The sequence below is a fragment of the Aspergillus ambiguus genome (assembly GCF_047715705.1).
Source record: "Aspergillus ambiguus strain CBS 117.58 unplaced genomic scaffold BDV59scaffold_29, whole genome shotgun sequence".
Lineage (NCBI taxonomy): Eukaryota > Fungi > Ascomycota > Eurotiomycetes > Eurotiales > Aspergillaceae > Aspergillus > Aspergillus ambiguus.
Window position 1 is genome coordinate 252,250 of NW_027395542.1, and position 17,235 is coordinate 269,484.

At 54.0% G+C, this 17,235-nt stretch overlaps 6 protein-coding genes across 6 annotated transcripts; 3 read left to right on the top strand and 3 right to left on the bottom strand.

Moving 5' to 3' along the window:
• Positions 1 to 26: 26 nt before the first annotated feature.
• Positions 27 to 634, top strand: BDV59DRAFT_78795 (uncharacterized protein). Its single transcript, XM_073697103.1, has one exon. The coding sequence runs from the start codon at positions 97 to 99 to the stop codon at positions 469 to 471; it is 375 nt and encodes a 124-aa protein (XP_073545606.1). The 5' UTR covers positions 27 to 96; the 3' UTR covers positions 472 to 634.
• BDV59DRAFT_78796 (uncharacterized protein) lies at positions 635 to 3,473 on the bottom strand. The gene has a single exon (XM_073697104.1). It carries the CDS (start codon positions 3,237 to 3,239, stop codon positions 798 to 800), a length of 2,442 nt encoding a protein of 813 aa, XP_073545607.1. The 5' UTR covers positions 3,240 to 3,473; the 3' UTR covers positions 635 to 797.
• A 1,387-nt stretch (positions 3,474 to 4,860) lies between these two features.
• On the top strand, positions 4,861 to 7,603 carry BDV59DRAFT_78807 (serine/threonine-protein kinase). The gene is made up of 4 exons (XM_073697105.1): positions 4,861 to 5,549; positions 5,645 to 5,695; positions 5,827 to 6,071; positions 6,128 to 7,603. Exons 1-4 carry the CDS (start codon positions 5,109 to 5,111, stop codon positions 7,299 to 7,301), a joined length of 1,911 nt encoding a protein of 636 aa, XP_073545608.1. The 5' UTR covers positions 4,861 to 5,108; the 3' UTR covers positions 7,302 to 7,603.
• Positions 7,604 to 10,126, bottom strand: BDV59DRAFT_78845 (putative sugar transporter). Its single transcript, XM_073697107.1, has 6 exons — positions 9,716 to 10,126; positions 9,499 to 9,598; positions 9,433 to 9,445; positions 9,162 to 9,379; positions 8,960 to 9,109; positions 7,604 to 8,905 (listed from the first exon to the last, which is right to left on the bottom strand). Exons 1-6 carry the CDS (start codon positions 9,993 to 9,995, stop codon positions 7,906 to 7,908), a joined length of 1,761 nt encoding a protein of 586 aa, XP_073545609.1. The 5' UTR covers positions 9,996 to 10,126; the 3' UTR covers positions 7,604 to 7,905.
• A 1,662-nt stretch (positions 10,127 to 11,788) lies between these two features.
• Positions 11,789 to 14,224, bottom strand: sxa2 (putative pheromone processing carboxypeptidase (Sxa2)). Its single transcript, XM_073697108.1, has 4 exons — positions 13,374 to 14,224; positions 13,031 to 13,313; positions 12,747 to 12,973; positions 11,789 to 12,689 (listed from the first exon to the last, which is right to left on the bottom strand). Exons 1-4 carry the CDS (start codon positions 13,561 to 13,563, stop codon positions 11,797 to 11,799), a joined length of 1,593 nt encoding a protein of 530 aa, XP_073545610.1. The 5' UTR covers positions 13,564 to 14,224; the 3' UTR covers positions 11,789 to 11,796.
• A 1,031-nt stretch (positions 14,225 to 15,255) lies between these two features.
• BDV59DRAFT_194773 (MCT family MFS transporter) lies at positions 15,256 to 16,804 on the top strand (the record flags this gene model as incomplete). The annotated part of the gene is made up of 2 exons (XM_073692451.1): positions 15,256 to 16,586; positions 16,639 to 16,804. The coding sequence occupies 2 exons, from the start codon at positions 15,256 to 15,258 to the stop codon at positions 16,802 to 16,804; spliced, it is 1,497 nt and encodes a 498-aa protein (XP_073545611.1).
• Between the last annotated feature and the right edge of the window lie 431 nt (positions 16,805 to 17,235).

A 17,235-nucleotide genomic window follows, 5' to 3' on the forward strand; every position in this document is an offset into this window, starting at 1 on the left:
CACGTGGATCACGTTACTCCGCCCAAGTTCTAACCCAACCGCACCAAACCAAACCCGAACACGCCAATCCTCCATGCAACAACAAGAACCCCTGATATGACATTCCAGACGACCCGCGAGAGAGACCAGCTCCTCGTCCCGACCAAGCAGCCGCTCGCAAAAGCCAAGGCCAAACTTCTCAAGCCTACTGCCTCCCGCCCCGCCGATGATCCCTCTTCGATCCCCGCCTCAACGACCCATCCCGCGACACGCGCAACCTCCGTCGAGTATGACTTCTCCAAGATCCCACAGCCGTTCTTGGACCCTCCGCTCTGGGAGAATATGAAGGCTGTGGATCGACTGCGCGGCGACGGCTCGGCGGCGGCGGCGGATTTCGAGGCGCGGGAACGGGAGGAACTAGAGCGGCGGCGGAGTGAACGAGATGCAGAGTTTGGGAGTATGGCAGTTCGGGGGAGAAAGAGGGCGCGATAGGGGTATATCACTTTCGGTATGTGCTATTTCTGGGACTGGGGCTGTGGATGCTGCTGGGAGTAATTAAGGCATTCCAAACAAAGCTACCTATACATATGATACACGTCCAGAGCGAATTAAATCAATTATCTAGAACATCATATCTCGCATGTACCTTATGTATCGTCGGTCATCGTAAATCGTTCAAAAATTACAACCAAAAACAAACATAATCAACATAAACGGCATGAAACAGATGTCGTCAGTCATCACAAACATCAAATCATATCGTGTCATGTATATCACAGTCTAGCGTCATATCGTTCTGCGGGGGGTGCAGTGCAGTGCTACTGCGTAATGGCCCTAGCCTGAGTGCTCGACCCGACCAGAACCGCCTCGCCGATGCTCTGCTTGAGCTTCTCCCTCCGAGCCTCTCGTTTACCCTCGGCGCGCTGCTGGAAAGTCCATCGCAGACGCTTGCGGGCACTGCGCACCCGCCCGAACCGGAGTCGCAATCTCCACCACGAAAAGGGGCGGAGGCGACGCGAGTGGAGCGAGGTCTGCGAATACAGCGCTTCGGGAGTGAACACGCGGCTGCCGAGGAGAGATCCTTTGCTAGCATGGTAGCGGGAGGTCGACCCGTCGAGACGCCGTCTCATATCCGGGCTACCGCGTCCGGCGATCTTCGGGCCCTCGAACACCACTCGATGCTGAGGGAGGCCTAGAGAGTTGCTGATGATTTGGCCGGGTTCTGCCGGCCGCAAGGCATCGCCGTCTCGAGGCGAGTCTTCCGGCTCCGACGAATCGTCCCAGAATCGGCGGGGTCGCCAGAACGGATCGAGCCGCTCATCGATGTCGTGGCCGGCCTTGCGGTTTTTCGCGGACGTCAGTGACAGGGACCTCACGAAAGAGTTGAAGGAGTCGGACCGAGGGCGGGCGGCCCAGCTGCGCCGAAGGGATCCAAATCGGCGAACCGGGTGGCCATTGGTGGTCTCCGTGAGCTGGCGGTCGGCGTCCTGGGGCGGAGTAGGCGGGACGACCTTGCATGGTGGAGGGGTCGGTGGTCGACGAGGGTTCCTCAGAGGAGAATCTATCTCATACTGCGCAGGAGTCTCGGGCGTCTGTGGTTTCCCAGGGCTGTTTTGATGTTCAACTCGTGACGCCGCCGTGCGAGGTCCCACTTGAGCGCACGGGTTAACTAAGAGTAAGGACTCGTTGTTGTGCGGGAAGAAGGCAATGGTCTTGGCCTCGTTGATTTCGATGGGCCCGGGAGACGAAGATGGGATTGAGAGTTGCGTGAAGGGCGCTGATGGTGGACGCAGGTGAACCATGTCCTCCACCCCGATTAGAATGGACTGCGTCGTAGGAACGTCGGGCACACCACCGGGTGCCGGACCACTGGAGCCTCTAATAGTTGGGTCTGCGGAAAGCTCCGGTTTATGATCTTGCATCTGTAGATCCATAACGAGCGTGTGATGTCGCAGACTTTCCGAGGTTAGGGACGTGGTTCGTGAATTGTGCCGGCTTGTTGGCGCAGATAGCGAGCTGCTCCGGGGTGGGATGATCGGGGGGCCGAAGCTCCGACCTCTTGACTCTGTCCGACGGCTGGTAAAGACACTGGGGTCAGATACGGTTCGCTTTCTCTGCCGTGGGAGGTCTAGGGACCCAGGTCTACTCCTGGATACCGTCGGGGCTCGGCGACTCGATCGTCTGGAGCCGGCTTTGGACGGTTCTCGGCTGGTCACGGCGGAGGATTTCAAGGACGACCGTCGTTGTGGGATCACGACCACCGGGATGACGTCCACGTGCGGTGATGGGACACCAAGCGTTGAGCTTCCCGAATTGGAAATCTCCGAAGAGATACTCCTCCGGTCATTTTCCGTGATGCGAGCAGCTTTGTGGACGAGACGGTGCTGAGAGTCTGGATTGGAAACCAGCGACGTCCGCTGTGACTTTGGGACGGGAGAGCTAGCGGAGCGGAGCGAGCTTCGTTTTTCTATGTGTCGCAGCGTGCGCTTGCAGGGGCGCGGGGAATCGATGATGATAGCCTCAATGGTCGACGACGCGGAGGTGCTTGAGAACCTGCGAACATCCTCTTCCGGGTCACGCCGCTTGTTAGAAGGCCAGCCGATGGTCTCCCGGAATTGCTCCATGGATGGGCTGTGTTGAGGTTCAGAAGTGTCGCGAACTCGTTTGTGAAGAGAACCAGTCCGCACCCGGGGTACATTGAGGTCGTGCGCCTCCACGCCATTCCCGCACTCAGTACGTTGTTTCTGAGACACTGGTTGTTTTGCCGCGGGCGACGATGAGCGGGTTGAACGCCGTGGAGTCTCAGTTTCACCATCGGACACCATCTCGCGGGCTGTCCGGAACGATTCGGCGCGAGACGAGACAGACGCCTGTCCAAATTGGCTGACGGCCAGTCGGTTAGCGACTGGAGTGACTCGAGGGGGGGTGGTCTCAGGAGTGGGTGGATGGGACGGTTTGGAAGGAGTCATGGCACCGGCGACGGAGTGGGAGGACGCGGTCTTTTGCTTGTCAATGTCGTTCGTTGAGGAGTGTTCCTCTTGGGCGACACCCGGAGGTGTTAAGGGGAGAGCGGGGGCAGTCGCGAGAACCGCGCCGTTTGACAGGTCATGATGGGTTTGGTCAACTGGGGTCACACGAATGGCTCGAACGCTGGGGCCGGCAGAGGTCCTTCGAGGAAGAGACTTGTGGGATCTGAACAAAGGATGGCCTAGATCTTCCGCCAGGGCGGGAGCGGTGCCAACAATCTTCATACCAGGCATGATGAAGCCCAAGCCCGCGATAGACCAGACGAGGCGGCGACGGAGACAAGAAACCAAGAGATCACAAACTCAGTAGACCCAGGAGAAAGGGAATCGAAACATGACACGGAAGTCGTTTCAAAAGAGATTGGCGCAATTTTGCAACGGTGGTGGGTGTCGCATAACGAAAGTCACGACGGACGGAAAAGACCAGGTGGTCGAGTTTGTATAATTTTGATTTATTTCCTTGCAGTCGGATCCCTCTGCTTGGCTAGAATGTGGTGAACACCCAAATATGAATGTTTAATTAATTCCCCGGGGAAGAAGAAGAAAAAAGTAAGGGGGTCGGGGTCGGAAGGTGTAACCTTCACGAAGCGCGTCTTTTGCGGGCAAACCAGCGGCCGTGCAGCCGGGCCGCGCCTTTCCAATGCGCGAAACGAGCCTATTCGGCGGGGGCGGGCGAGAAAGATCCGAAAATAGAGTTGCCAGTCAGGGAACAGAGAGGACGAGGGGCGAGCCTGCAGGAGGCAAATCTTTTTGGTACAAATATGCCGTAGCGACGAGAGAGGCAGCGAGGCAGGAGATTATTCGAAGGGAACATTCCACGGAGCGGATCCGACGCGCAGTAGGGCGTTTCAGGCGGACCAGTGAGAAAGGAGGATGGAGGAGAGACAAGCGGAGGGACGGAGAGGATGCACACGCATGATGCGCGAGAGAAGGATACAGATTGGAGAGAGGAGATGGAGGGAGGAGAGAAGGATTGGGAGAGGAAGAGAAAGAGGATGGATGAAGAGGATAAAGAGGAGGGGGAGATCCGGTGACTCGTGATGGTTGATTGGTGTTCGCAGCAGATCTACAACGGAGGCAGTAGAGATCGAAGTAAGGTACCTCCATGCCATGACTCGCTAATCAGGAACCAGTGCCGTCAATCGTTGTCCGATGCCGGGTGATATGATACGAGAAATGATTTTATTACGGAGTATTCTCTTGTCTCGTCACTCGTTCCTCCGTGGCTGACTCTACTGCGTATACGGTTCAGCCGATCTAGGTCGGTACCATCCTACACTCGGAAGTGGCGCTCCCACCCACGGTCTGGTCATTTTCCCCCAGACAGAGAACAGGAACTGGAGGGATAGTGATTCGCTTCAGGACCGGCTATCTAGGTAATCTGGGAGAATGACGCTGGATGACGATTTCGGGGGTTGCCGTGTGCCCGTCACATGACCATGTCGGATGAGGTAATCGATCGCACTCGTCTAGCCCCGAGGGGCCTAGTGGGGCTGAGTCAGCCGATGACATCGCCTAGTCCGAAAAGGGAAAGGGAAGGGCCGGCAGCGACGTCATTTGCATCGAGTCCCTTTTTGGTGCTGGACGAGGGAACAAACCGCCCATGACGACACGTTGGAATTCTAGCAACAGGGCGATTGTATCTCTACCTGGGTATCTCTGTGCTCCTCTACCTACTTCGACTTCCGTCACCGTCTCCACCAGCCGGGTTTAATTCGCTACACCCCTCGTCATCATCTCTGCGGCTTCGCTTTATTTCCCTTCATTTCCCTTCGTTTGGCGCTGCTCTCTCTTCTCGGTTCCCTTCTGCTCCCTTTCTCTCTCATTCCCACTTGTTGCCTCCAACTTGGCGGAGTCGAATTTCACCAAAAAAAGGAACGAGTGGCTCGACATCAGCGTCATCATAGCATCTTCATCTATTTTAGCCGCCTCCCTTTCATCTTCTACTCCCCCACGCACCACTACCACCACCTCCCCTGCAAACTCTTTTTTCAGACGCATTCCGTCATTGCCGGCTTCTCCCTCCATCCTCTCTTCCCCCCAGAATCCTCCCCTCCCCTCCCCTCGTCTCTTCTCTCCCTTCCTGATTATTCATCCCCCACCATGAGTACCATCCAAAATCTCAAAAATTTCATACGTCATGGCAAACAAGCCCGCCTGGTGACTCCCCATGCGGAACCCACCACCAACGTCTCCGCCATCCACGCTGAGCAGCAGCGTCAACCTCAAGGTTCATATCCGCCCGCTGCGGGCAATCTCGATGCCATTGACACCAAGATGAACAACGCTCAGCCTCCACCGGCCGCCAAGTCGCCCGACGGCCCATCCAGGCGGGCTCGCGAACTCGAGATCGAACAGATCGTCGCCGAGGAAAAGAGTAGTCGTTCCAAGATGCCCAAATATCCCGGTCTGGAACGCTGGATCTTGCTGGACAAGATGGGCGATGGCGCCTTCAGCAATGTCTACCGCGCCAAGGACACCACCGGCGAACACAACGAGGTTGCTATTAAGGTCGTTCGCAAGTTCGAAATGAACAGTAACCAGGTAGGCTATCTTTCCTCTTTTTCCCTTCTATCACCATCATTTTCGTCGTCATCGTCCTCTTCTCCAAGGCTTGTTTTGCCAATATCATTCTCTAGTCCCCAAGTCTTCCATTCTTTTCTCGCAGAAAGAGGCCCAAAGCTACCGAGGTGCGCAGTCCTCACAGTTGCCAATCAGAACACTTCTGTGCCTCTTATTTTAATCCTGCCTGGCCCCTGACCTTGTCCCTCCACCTCTGTCCCACTTACTTCGATGAACCCTCGGCTAACTCCGTCCACAGCGCGCCAATATCTTAAAAGAGGTTCAGATTATGCGCCAAATAGACCATCCTAATATCGTCAAACTCATTGACTTCTCCGAATCGCGCCAATATTACTACATCGTGCTAGAACTCTGCCCCGGTGGCGAGTTATTCCACCAAATAGTCCGTTTGACCTACTTCAGTGAAGATCTTAGCCGTCATGTCATCCTACAGGTCGCCAAGGCCATCGAGTATCTCCACGAAACCTCCGGCGTGGTTCATCGGTAAGCTCTTTCTTCTCTCCATCCGCCCAATCGCCCGCACTAAACCATCTCTGCAGGGACATCAAACCGGAGAATCTACTCTTCTACCCCATTCCCTTTATCCCAAGCAAGAATCCCAAGCCCCGTCAGCCAGGCGACGAAGAAAAGGTTGACGAAGGCGAGTTCACCCCCGGAAAGGGTGCCGGCGGCATTGGCGTCATCAAGATCGCCGACTTCGGTCTATCCAAGGTTATCTGGGACAGCCAAACCATGACCCCCTGCGGGACCGTCGGCTACACGGCCCCGGAGATCGTCAAAGACGAGCGATACTCCAAGAGTGTCGACATGTGGGCGCTGGGCTGTGTCCTTTACACGCTGCTCTGCGGCTTCCCGCCTTTCTACGACGAGAGCATCCAGGTCCTCACCGAGAAGGTGGCGCGTGGCCAATACACCTTCCTATCGCCCTGGTGGGACGATATCTCCAAATCCGCCCAGGATCTCATCTCCCATCTCCTGACGGTCGACCCCGACCAACGGTACTCCATCAAAGAGTTCCTGGCGCACCCATGGATCCGCCAGACCGACGAGGCCACCGAAGCCGCCACCGATGCGCCTCCGCTCGCGACCCCACTCTCCTCCCGCCATGTACAGAAGCAGCCGCTGGATGCCTCCGCAGCCGACCAGGCCCCCTACGCCCCCGCCAGCGCGCGCATGTCCGACCAGCCCTCGGCCGGCCTGGAGCGCCCAATGGACTTCCGCTCCCCCGGAGCCATCAACCTGCGCGAGGTCTTCGACGTGGGCTACGCGGTGCACCGCCAGGAAGAAGAAAATAAGCGCCGCATCAACCAGCGCAATTATCACGGCACGAACCCCACCGCGCGGTTCCAGTCGGCCCTCAACCCGCTCAACGAAGACTACGACGATGACGGCGATGACGACGGCGAAATCACCTACCAGCCCATCGATTACGACGAGTACCCGCCGTCCAAGATCCAGAAACAGTCGAAGGAGGTTGCGGCCATGGAGGCCAAACTCCGCTCCACCAACCTGGGCGCCCCCAGCCACGCCGCCCAGGCGCGGAAAGGGCACCAGCCCCGACAGCCGCAGCAGGGCTACGGACAGCACAGTGCGCATGTTGCGTCGGCGGCGAAGCAGAGCATCGGCTCCCGGTCGCGACAGCCCTTCGAGCTCAGCTTGGACAACGCGACGCTGCTCGAGAAGCGACGGCACCACGGCCAACCGGTTGTGTGAAGTATTACCTCGCTTGTGCAAGGAGGGGGGAAAAAAACATGTGCTTACGCTGCTTCCCACGTTATAATGTTTACGATATGATATCAGTCATGGGCTATGGGATTCATCCAGAACGGGTGCGGGCGGAACGTCATGCGTCGCATATATCTCGGGTGTTTTACGTCGCGGATTTGGCTTGTGTTTTGCTTTTATTTCTGCGCGGTGGTATTTCTGTATTTCTCTTTTTATTTTCCTGTTTGGATCGGGGTTAGGGAAAGCATACGTTATGGATTTATGTCTATGGTTTTTCTACATTCTTGATTCATTTGATTCTTTCTTCTTTTCTTTTGTGCCCTCCGGGTCGCCACATATGCATAATCCGGCATAGGGGAAAGGGGTCAAGGACTGATTCTCTGTTTTCCGGCCTGCCTTGAAAGAACTGCTGCACGCTCTTGCATTGTTTTGTAAAGTAAACCGTTGTGTAAAGGTACTTATTCCTGGTTACTTATACAGCTAGAGACGAGATCTGATTGAATGCGATGGGTCCGTATGCATCCTAGACGTGTCCCTGTGGCTATAGAGACAGCGCAATATAAATGGTATAATGCGTGATCATCCTCCTCCCTTACAAAGACTGCTTCCCCCGGGTCTCTATAGGCAGACAGCACATAGCCACGAAGGCAGCCAGGATTAAGCCCCCGGAAGCATAGATTGGGGCATCGGGGTTGGCATCACCGCCGTAGATGGCGACGAGCGGGGCACACAGGCCGGCAATACGGTTGAGACAGCTAGCAATCCCCGTGCCAGTACCGCGGTTGGGCGCAGGGAAGACCTCCGGGGTGTAGGCGTAGAGCACGCCGTACATGATGTTCTGGAAGAATGCCTCGAGTGAGGAACAGAGCAGCTGGATGTCCGGGTCCGGGGAGGCGGTGAAGCAGAAGAGCAAGACGCCGGTGATGAGAGTGGCGACGGTCATGGTGCCCTTGCGGCCGACGTATTTGATGTCGACGGTGAAACAGGCGAGGATAGAGCCGGGGACGCCGACGATGGAGGTAATGGCGTAGTTGCGGTAGACGACGGCGGTGGACTGCTCGGTGGCGCCGCCAGCGCGCTTGATGTACTGCGGCAGGAAGGAGTTGAAGAGCGGGTAGCCCATTCCGATGGTGGCCCAGCAGAACCAGAGCAGGACAGTGGTGAGGCCGAGCTTGCGGGAGCCGAAGAGCGGCTGGATGCGTTGCATCGAGAACTTGGAGAGATATCGCGTCACGATCTCCGTCACCGTGAGCGTCTGCTTGGGCACCTCCTCCGGGTACCCGCCGATCTCGTTCAGGATCTCCTCCGTCAGCCAGGTCTGCGTCCGGTTCTTGTACGCGATGCCGTGGACGGCCGTCACTGCTTCGCGCTGCCGGCCGCGTGAGAGCAGATACTTCGGCGATTCGTACAGGTGGAAGAGGAAGAAGCGGCAGCAGAACATGCCAAAGGTCAGCGCCCCCAGCGTGATGACTAGATAGCGCCAGCCCATGTTGTCTTCCTTGCTGCAGCACTCCACGCCGGGACCTACCGTGTGGCAGGATGGGATGTCGCTCTTGCAGGTGTAGTTGGGGACGTACGCCCACGCGAGCAGACTACATCGGTAAGTAGTGTTCTGTCAGGGATGGATGCGGTTGGGGAATGATTACCTCGCGATGAGGTTGCCAACAGGCCACCACACGCTCAGCATGGTCAGGAGATTGCCAGACGCAAAGGGCAGGAACTCCAGGAAAAGGGCGCCGTCGACGGGCAGGTTACCGCCAACTCCGAGGCCCAAGCACGAGTACAGAGCGCATACACTGACGGCATTAAGAACTGGGGAGCATGCCAATGGCTCGGAGTGGAACATACCCAACCCAGGTTGGACCACCGCCAGCGGCCAGACCGAAAACACCGGTGATCAGCAGGGTGAGGTTGAATGCAGGGCGACGTCCGATCACATCGGATGCGATTCCCCAGAAGGAAGCGCCTATGCAGAGGCCTAGGAAAAGTGCGCAGGTGGTGAAACGCACGCGGCTCTCTGAGACGCCAAACTCCATAGAGAGTTGGGTCAGAGTCAGGGCGACACCCTATGGCCCATGTTACGATGATCCATACAAGTTAGATGGTTCGGATGTCTTACCTGCAGCCAGAGACTACAGGAGATGTGTTAGTACCTACTTTCCAGTAACGTTGTGGAGGGTCTTACTTGTCGGCAAGCCAACCAAACCCGCAGAGGGCAAACAACTCCCATTGGTAACGGCCCATGCCGATGTCTTGAATGGCTCTATTGATGAGTTTCGATTTGCCTATAGGACAATCAGATCTGAAACCGACAAGGGGGAAAGTGGTGTGAAGAAGACTCTCAGATGGGAGAGTCCAATCTAGGGACAGTCATTTCTCCATAAGCGGACACGAAAACATACGGTCATAAGCAGTATCAATCCCCGAGGCCCCAATATCAGCCTCTATTTCAGCCCGTAGGAGATCAATTGTCAGATGGCTGGTCTCGGGGATAGACGACGGAACACCGTTCTCCTCGGAGGGAGCTTTGTCCAGGCTGTTCTTCCCGTGTTTCTCATCGTGACTAAGTCGCCTTTCTACTTCCGGGCTTGGGTGCGAGTGTGCAGGGGCGCTGGCGAGAGGCACGACGACACCGGGAAAGTTGCTGTGGTCGTGTCTTTTGAATGGGTTGAAGAATACCATGGTGCGTATGGATCTTGCGCTAGGGCGGGAATAGACGGCGCCGAGTAGGATCCTCAAGGTTATACGGGTGCGGAAACCGGACTTCGCGTCAGGGTGTTGTCTCGATCTACTCTATTGTCGTGACAACAGGCGAATGGATTTATGATGCGGTGGGGTCGGTTGTTGCTCAGGCTCAGGTATCAAGTTGCATCGGCGAAAAGACCTGGTTGGGCAGTGCTGCTACTGAGCGTGTCGTACAGAGCTTTGGGTCGTTGAGGTTGGGGTTAAGATTCCAGTAGACAAGGAAGGGGCAGTTGTTTATGAACGGAATTTGGAATGGTAGCCCTGTGGACTAACTTGAGTTTGGAGGGAGTGGGCCTCTTCCTCTCTGTAAGCAGGACCTGTCGAGAAGGACGGATGGAGTTAGTGAGGGTGTTACACAACTGAGGCACCATGGAGGATAGAGGGAGAGTAAAATATGCGGAGAGAGGCAAAAGGCAAGAGCTACAGGACAGTTATGATGATAACAAGGAGGGTATAAACCACGGTTGACCACATGGGTGTTTATGGATTAGATTGGAAACAGTCCCTAGGTATTGCCTTTTTGAGACCCATGGATGTCCTGTAGAACTCCAAGAACAGCCGGTTTTTCTTATCGGCTGTCACCAGAGGCTGATTCTTCCGATCCTCATGGTCTAACCCGACTTACAACTATCATCTAGTGCTACATACTCCGAAGGAATCATGGCGGGGCGGGCGGGTCCTTGCCGGCGAGCGGCAACGTCAGGTGCCCACCCGCCCCGCCTCACCTAAATCAAGATCGATTATGTCAGTAACTTACTTCGCACGATTCGAGAAAGTTATTGGCGTATGTCATGTTACTTGATCCTTTCGGCGGGGTCTTATGGGAAAGTGGTCCCGAGAAATATGACCAAATCAGAATGATGCCGGCGATGCCGGTTGGCTCCGGTGAGCCTTGCTGGAGTTCTCATCTGACCAGTGTTCAGCCGCATTGCTGGGAGGTGATTCTTACACTCCGCTATAAGTAACTCAGCTCATGCATGAGACCTGCAGATGTAGATATGGATAGTATGGGGTTATGGTCAGATATATGACGTCAGGCACATGGAGAGCCACCCACGTGCGAGGATAGTTATAACATCTGTAAGGGGAATGAAACGTCAAGGCGGAGAAACAGAGCTTATCTAGTCACAAACCACTAGTACCTTGATCTGGAGTAGTATATAGAAAACAGAAGAATAAAAGTTTCTCAAGGGGGCGGGGGTGAAAAGTCGTTAGGATCGATTCTTTCTTTCTGGGCTTTTTCTTGGAGAGGGCTGGCGGAGAGCGAGTTTGAATGTTCCTCCTGGCTATCACGAATCATTCTCCCGGCTATTGCCACGACTGGTGCTCTAGTGCCCATAGAGAGATGTCTGGTTTTGCGAGGAGATGCTCATCTTATGTCCGAGACATCAGATCCATGTTAGGATCTGTGTGTACCCATGTTGTTCTCCGGTCCGAATAGATACTTCCCGGACAAAGATATTGTATTCGATCATGCTCGTCCATTAGAATCATCACCTTGTCATCTATTAACTATCTCAATGGCAGCTCATCTCCCACGGGAAGCGATTTCGATACGGAAAGCGCCACCCCTCTCTCGTCTACATCGGTACACAAGTTCTGCAGGACATCTATCTGGTTCCTAGGAGCGAGATTAGCTAGCCTATAAGCATCTATCTCCTTACTTAAACTTACAGACTTCCCGTCTGACACTAAAACACTTTATATACATACCCCGACATAAACCGCTTCGACTCTTCTAAAGCTTGTCGATACGGCCCAGAAGCCATTCCAAATGACGGTATGTCACCCGGGGCTGATACTGAGGCTGCATGTGTCCGCTCTGGAATGTCTCCGCCCACATCAGTCCGCGCTCGTAGTGCTGGATACCCATAATACCCTGGCCAGCATCCCATCCAGACTGTCCGTTTTGCTCAAACACCTCCTTGTACTGGAAATCTGGAATGGTGATGTCGATTGGAGTGCTGGGAGCAGACTGGAATCCCAAGTGGCCGTTCCAGGTCATGTTCTGGATCGAAAGCAGCGTACCGTTGGTGATGATGATCATGTCGTAGTCGCCGTTGCTGATGAGCACGCGGTTGGTAGCCTCGATCACCTGCGGGAGGACATGCTCGATCGGATTTGCGGACAGGTCGCCCTCCCGCTCAGGGCCGCCCCCTTTACCGACGAAGACGTTCTGATTCGAGCACTCGGCCCAGGTGATGTTGGGCGCGTGCATCGCCCGCTTCACGTCCGCCCGGTCAAAGTACACAGATGACCCGGCGGGCTGGTACAGAAGGCCCGTGGGGAAGGCGAGAACATCCCACTGCAGTGGGCACATGAGGTTGACCTCGTAGACGTCCCAGCAAGGGTTAACGAGCAGGGCCTCGTTGTAGATCATGTCGAAGACGTCGCAGTCTCCCTCGCTGGTGTAGTTGAAGAACTTGGGGGGTTGGGCACCGGAGGGCGGGAAGACCAAGTATTCGTCGATGAATTCCTGGTAGCCGCAAGATTTGTGGAGGCTGTTGAGTTCCTCCATGAAGCTTGCGTTGAAGTTGAATAGGTTGGCGTTCTGTTGCACAAAAGGCACTGCGGGCGCTTCCTGTTGCACGTAGTCATACTGGCCTATGCAAGGATCATACACCAGAGCTCCTGTGAAGAGCGGATAGTTAGTAGCCTGTTTCGCTACCATTATCGGGGGATACGTACCCTTGAGATCGTAGTACTCCTTGTCGTCCTGGTCCAGCATGGTCGCGGAGACATAGGGGACATAACGCCCCGCGTAACTCTCGCCAGTGACGAAGATCTTGAAGTTCTTGATCCCGAAGAGCTTCTGAAAGTTCTTGAAAAACTTGATAAAATCTTCCGCAGTTTCCTCCTGAGAAACTGCTGTGGGAGTCCCGGTGGAAAAACCGGTGCCCACGGGTTGGTCCACCCTACAGCGAATACATCAGTTAAATTCCGACTGGCTGCTCCAGAGATGACAAACATACCATAGCATATTGGTCAGGTTCACCCAGGAATAAGGGTTCTCTACGGGGGCAAATGTCCCCGGTTGCCAAAGGAATCGGCCAGTTTCTTGGAGGAAGCCTTCCAAGGAACTACAGCCAGGGCCTCCATTGAGCCAAATGGTGATCTCGTCCACCGGCTCTCCGATAGTAGGTTGGAAAACGAAGAACAGGGACCGCGAGCTGTTGTCCTTGTCGATGGGAACCAGGCCAGAATACATCTCGCCGAGATCGAAGTTGATATCCGGGAGGCTGCTTACAAGGTATGCTGTTGGAACCGACGGGGCAGGTTAGAATTTACATAACTATTAATTGGGGTATATCATACGCTTCGTCTCATGGCTCAGAAACCGGAAATTATCATGCGACTGCGCTTGGGGCTTTTTCGATGGGGAGGCCGTTCTTTTGGCCAAAGAGTTACGGGCCATCTGACCAAAACGTCCATGCTCTGCGGAGACATTTGCAGCACCTAGAGACAGGGCTAGGACGGCCGTTGACAGGAGATTTCGAAGCAACATAACGGGAAGAAAACGCAAGAAAGGTGATGGAAATCAGGAACAACTGTTGATCGGCATGGTTAGTAGGAAGACGGGGAATTTATAGTTGTAGGTCAAACCCCTAACGAAACTAGGTTCGACCCATGCCATCTATGCCGGGGAACCGACAAAAAACGGGTTCCCCTGGGAGTGGGATAGGCCGTAATATCGATTATCTGGATTGCATCAAATGATAGGTCGAGAGGACAACGGGACTGCCAGAGGCATAAGCTTCTCGACGGCCTAGCCGTCATTGGGGCATGTAGATAGTTTGAGCATGAGGGGGCACCAATGGTGCGGCTGGAGGTATCACTAGGAAGAGGGGAAAGCTGACCGATCATCGGTCCAACTCTTGATCGGGACAGACTCTCATCTCCGAGTGACGTTTCATTGCGAATAAGAAGTCAGATACGCCTGGTTGGCTAGGTTCGAGAATTGAATGACCCCAGCCTGAGTGGATATTAATTTGCTATCACCCGACGGTGAGTCGAGGAGAGACCGATGAGGGGAATATCGGGCATGTCTTATCTCTTGACATTAGTCCGAAGCTTAGGACGCTAAGCTTTGGAAATCTTGGAAATATATGCTATTACGGCTCTTCGTGCCGGGGCAATCTTGATAGACGATAGTGGTTGATAATGAGAATCACACATTTTGTTGTCGTGGTCGTCGTCACCTGATCCCCCTCGTTCTTTTTCGCTTCTTTTTATTCTTCTATTCTCTCCTCCTTGCTCATGTGTCTTGCCCCATCACTCCCACATCATTGTTGTCTCTCCGATTCTCCTCTCATCTTCATAGGCGTCCTCATACCCAGATGGGCCAATATTTCCAGGACTTCCCCAAAATCGAAAGTGTGGATTGCAGGCTGGGAGCCCTTCCACAGTCTAGAATGCACGCGCACACCCCAATAGAACAGTCCGCCAACACCTCCCAACTCCTCAAATTTCTCGTCACGTCTGTTAAGATGCCAAGATCCGAGTCCCTGGGGGTTTGGGACCTCGTTCGGCTACCAAAAACGGATCAGAATACCGTGACCCACCTGACCCGACAGCGGTGGTGAGTACCTGATCCTGAACGCCGTTCCCAGTTCCACAATGATAGCTGCTATCGATAAAACTTTTTCTTCAGGGTCGACCTTCTCAAATCTAATTCAATGCCTTCTTCGTCCGCTGGTTCCTTATTTATCCAACAAGTTACTTACCTTTCGTTGAGCAAAGCTCCAAAGACACCGCATCTTCTCCAGAGACCTTCCCCATCCTGACTAGTGCAATTGCTGCGGGGAAAGTCCAGAGAAAAAAAAAAGAGTCATACTGCCCCAAGGCATGTAATCCACCAATTAACGTCTTTTCGGCGCGAAAGCTGCCCGCAGAGAAAGCCGTCGAACACGGAGTCGAAGACCAATCCCAGGGCCCTGACGAATATTCGATTGCCCTTAGTCATTTCAGCGGATTTTCGATGGGCATCCATCCAGGTCTGCCTTGGATCCCGAAGAAACAACTTCTCTCGACTTGCCCACCAGCATCAGTACCTGTCGCTGCATTTTTCGCTTTGTTTTGAAACCCGCTTTCCCCCCCAAAAAAAAAACAGAGAGAAAACTCGAAAATTAGTGGTCGAAGGGCTTATAAAGACAAAAAGGTTCACTGAGGCCTATTTCCGCCGTTGAAGTGTGCTGACATGGCGACAAACACCAGACCTCCTGTTAGGACCAGTTACGAGGGGCATGGGCAAGATGAGGTCGAGAAATCCGCAACCCAAAACGCTTCTCCTGTCCCAGAGACACTGGGTGTTGGGTCTAATGAGACACAGAAGTCGCCTGGTCTCGCGTCTTCACAGCCACAGGAATTGCCTGTCAACCTCGAGGATGGACTCTACAGACAATCCTCAGAGGATCTTCCTTCGGACACTTCAGCCAACAGGGTCCCCATTAGTCGAGTAACAACAGATGCGGACGGAAACACGTACCCTGAAGGTGGCTTGGAAGCGTGGTCTGTCGTCTTTGGGAGCTTTATGGGGCTCTTTGGCAGTCTTGGCCTGGTCAACACCATCGGAACTTTCCAAGCGTACCTGGAGGATCACCAACTTAAAAATTATGGCTCAGGCCCTACCGGCTGGATCTTTGGCATGTATGCCTTCCTCACATTTTTCTGCGGCGTCCAAATCGGCCCTATCTTTGACGCGAGAGGACCACGATTCCTCGTGCTCGCAGGATCGATATTAATAATTGCAATGATGGTCGCACTTGGGTTCTGTACTCAATACTGGCACTTTATGCTCGTCATCGGTGTTGTCGGTGGCCTGGGGACCTCCCTGATGTTCACCCCCGCAATCTCTGCCATAGGTCATTTTTTCAATGAAAAACGCGGAATCGCCACTGGTATTGCAGCAACAGGGGGCTCTGTCGGAGGCGTTGCGTTTCCATTAATCTTGGAGGACCTCATTCCAAAAATTGGATTTCCCTGGGCGACACGGGCAATCGGCCTTATTTGCCTGGTTTCGTTGATTACAGGCTGTTTACTGATAAAATCGCGACTACCCAAGAAGCCGTTTTCGAAGGAGAACATTATGCCAGACTTCTGTATCTTCCGGGACATTAAGTTCACCCTAACGACTCTGGGAATCTTCTTCATCGAATGGGGCCTGTTCATTCCAATCACTTATATCTCTTCTTATGCCCTGGCCCATGGAGTTTCCGAGAAACTATCGTACCAGATGCTCGCGATCCTGAATGCAGGCTCTTTCTTCGGCCGCGGGATTCCTGGGTTTGTCGCGGATTACTTAGGTCGCTTCAATACGCTCATCGCAACTGTTGCCCTATGCCTTGTCTGCAATGCGTGCCTTTGGCTTCCCGCTGGCAGCAGCGTTCCCGTGATCATTGTGTACAGCGCCATATTTGGCTTTGCGAGCGGCAGCAACATCAGCCTTACACCTGTTTGCATTTCACAGCTTTGCAAGATTGAGAATTATGGAAGATATTACGCTACAGCGTATACGGTCGTAAGTTTCGGGTGAGTCTTGGTAGCCTCAACCTGCATACCACACATAAGCTAACGACCATAGCACGCTCACCGGTGTTCCCATTGCTGGAGAAATCCTCTCTCGCTGCAATGGGGAATATTGGGGACTTATCGCCTTCACGACCTGTTGCTACGCCGTTGGACTAGTCTGCGTCACGGCAGTCAAATTAATCCATGTAGGCTGGCGCCGACCTTGGGCGCTCTACTAACCCCAACTTGGAACATCAAACTTAATTGCAGTTAGAAATTAGAGATGCGGTATCATATTGGAAGTGCCGCGGTAAAGGGAAAAGATTATCACGATTAACGACCAAGAATCTCATGGCATGAAGACGAAAATCCTGGCGATCAAAAGTACTTGACTGATACCTCCATAATCAAATAAACTGTTTCCTAACTTGAGACCACACGGCCCTATATGTCCCCGACAGTCGTTAGCCTAGGCCGCATGGCGTGGTCATGAATACGTACACATCTCGGACTGTTGCCATGCTCGGAGAACTATTCCGCTTGAACTCCCACCAGGAGGGAAACCTTAAACCCCATATATTTTTCCCGATTTGACACTCAGAATCATCATCCTGATGATCAGCGGAATTAAAGATCGATGGCTGTCGGCACCAGTGCGATTCTAGAAAGG

What these genes read in the sequence shown, in the direction of transcription:
- BDV59DRAFT_78796 (XM_073697104.1), bottom strand. Translation starts at nt 3,239, where the DNA reads ATGCCTGGTATGAAGATTGTTGGCACCGCTCCCGCCCTGGCGGAAGAT.
- sxa2 (XM_073697108.1), bottom strand. Translation starts at nt 13,563, where the DNA reads ATGTTGCTTCGAAATCTCCTGTCAACGGCCGTCCTAGCCCTGTCTCTA. An exon ending in TCTGAGCCATGAGACGAAGC is followed by an intron (nt 13,314 to 13,373) that starts GTATGATATACC and finishes CGGTTCCAACAG; the next exon opens with CATACCTTGTAAGCAGCCTC. An exon ending in AACCTGACCAATATGCTATG is followed by an intron (nt 12,974 to 13,030) that starts GTATGTTTGTCA and finishes TATTCGCTGTAG; the next exon opens with GGTGGACCAACCCGTGGGCA.
- BDV59DRAFT_78807 (XM_073697105.1), top strand. Translation starts at nt 5,109, where the DNA reads ATGAGTACCATCCAAAATCTCAAAAATTTCATACGTCATGGCAAACAA. An exon ending in TCGAAATGAACAGTAACCAG is followed by an intron (nt 5,550 to 5,644) that starts GTAGGCTATCTT and finishes ATCATTCTCTAG; the next exon opens with TCCCCAAGTCTTCCATTCTT. An exon ending in AGAGGCCCAAAGCTACCGAG is followed by an intron (nt 5,696 to 5,826) that starts GTGCGCAGTCCT and finishes CTCCGTCCACAG; the next exon opens with CGCGCCAATATCTTAAAAGA.
- BDV59DRAFT_78845 (XM_073697107.1), bottom strand. Translation starts at nt 9,995, where the DNA reads ATGGTATTCTTCAACCCATTCAAAAGACACGACCACAGCAACTTTCCC. An exon ending in GATTGATACTGCTTATGACC is followed by an intron (nt 9,599 to 9,715) that starts GTATGTTTTCGT and finishes ATTGTCCTATAG; the next exon opens with GCAAATCGAAACTCATCAAT. An exon ending in GGTGGTCCAACCTGGGTTGG is followed by an intron (nt 9,110 to 9,161) that starts GTATGTTCCACT and finishes TAATGCCGTCAG; the next exon opens with TGTATGCGCTCTGTACTCGT.
- BDV59DRAFT_78795 (XM_073697103.1), top strand. Translation starts at nt 97, where the DNA reads ATGACATTCCAGACGACCCGCGAGAGAGACCAGCTCCTCGTCCCGACC.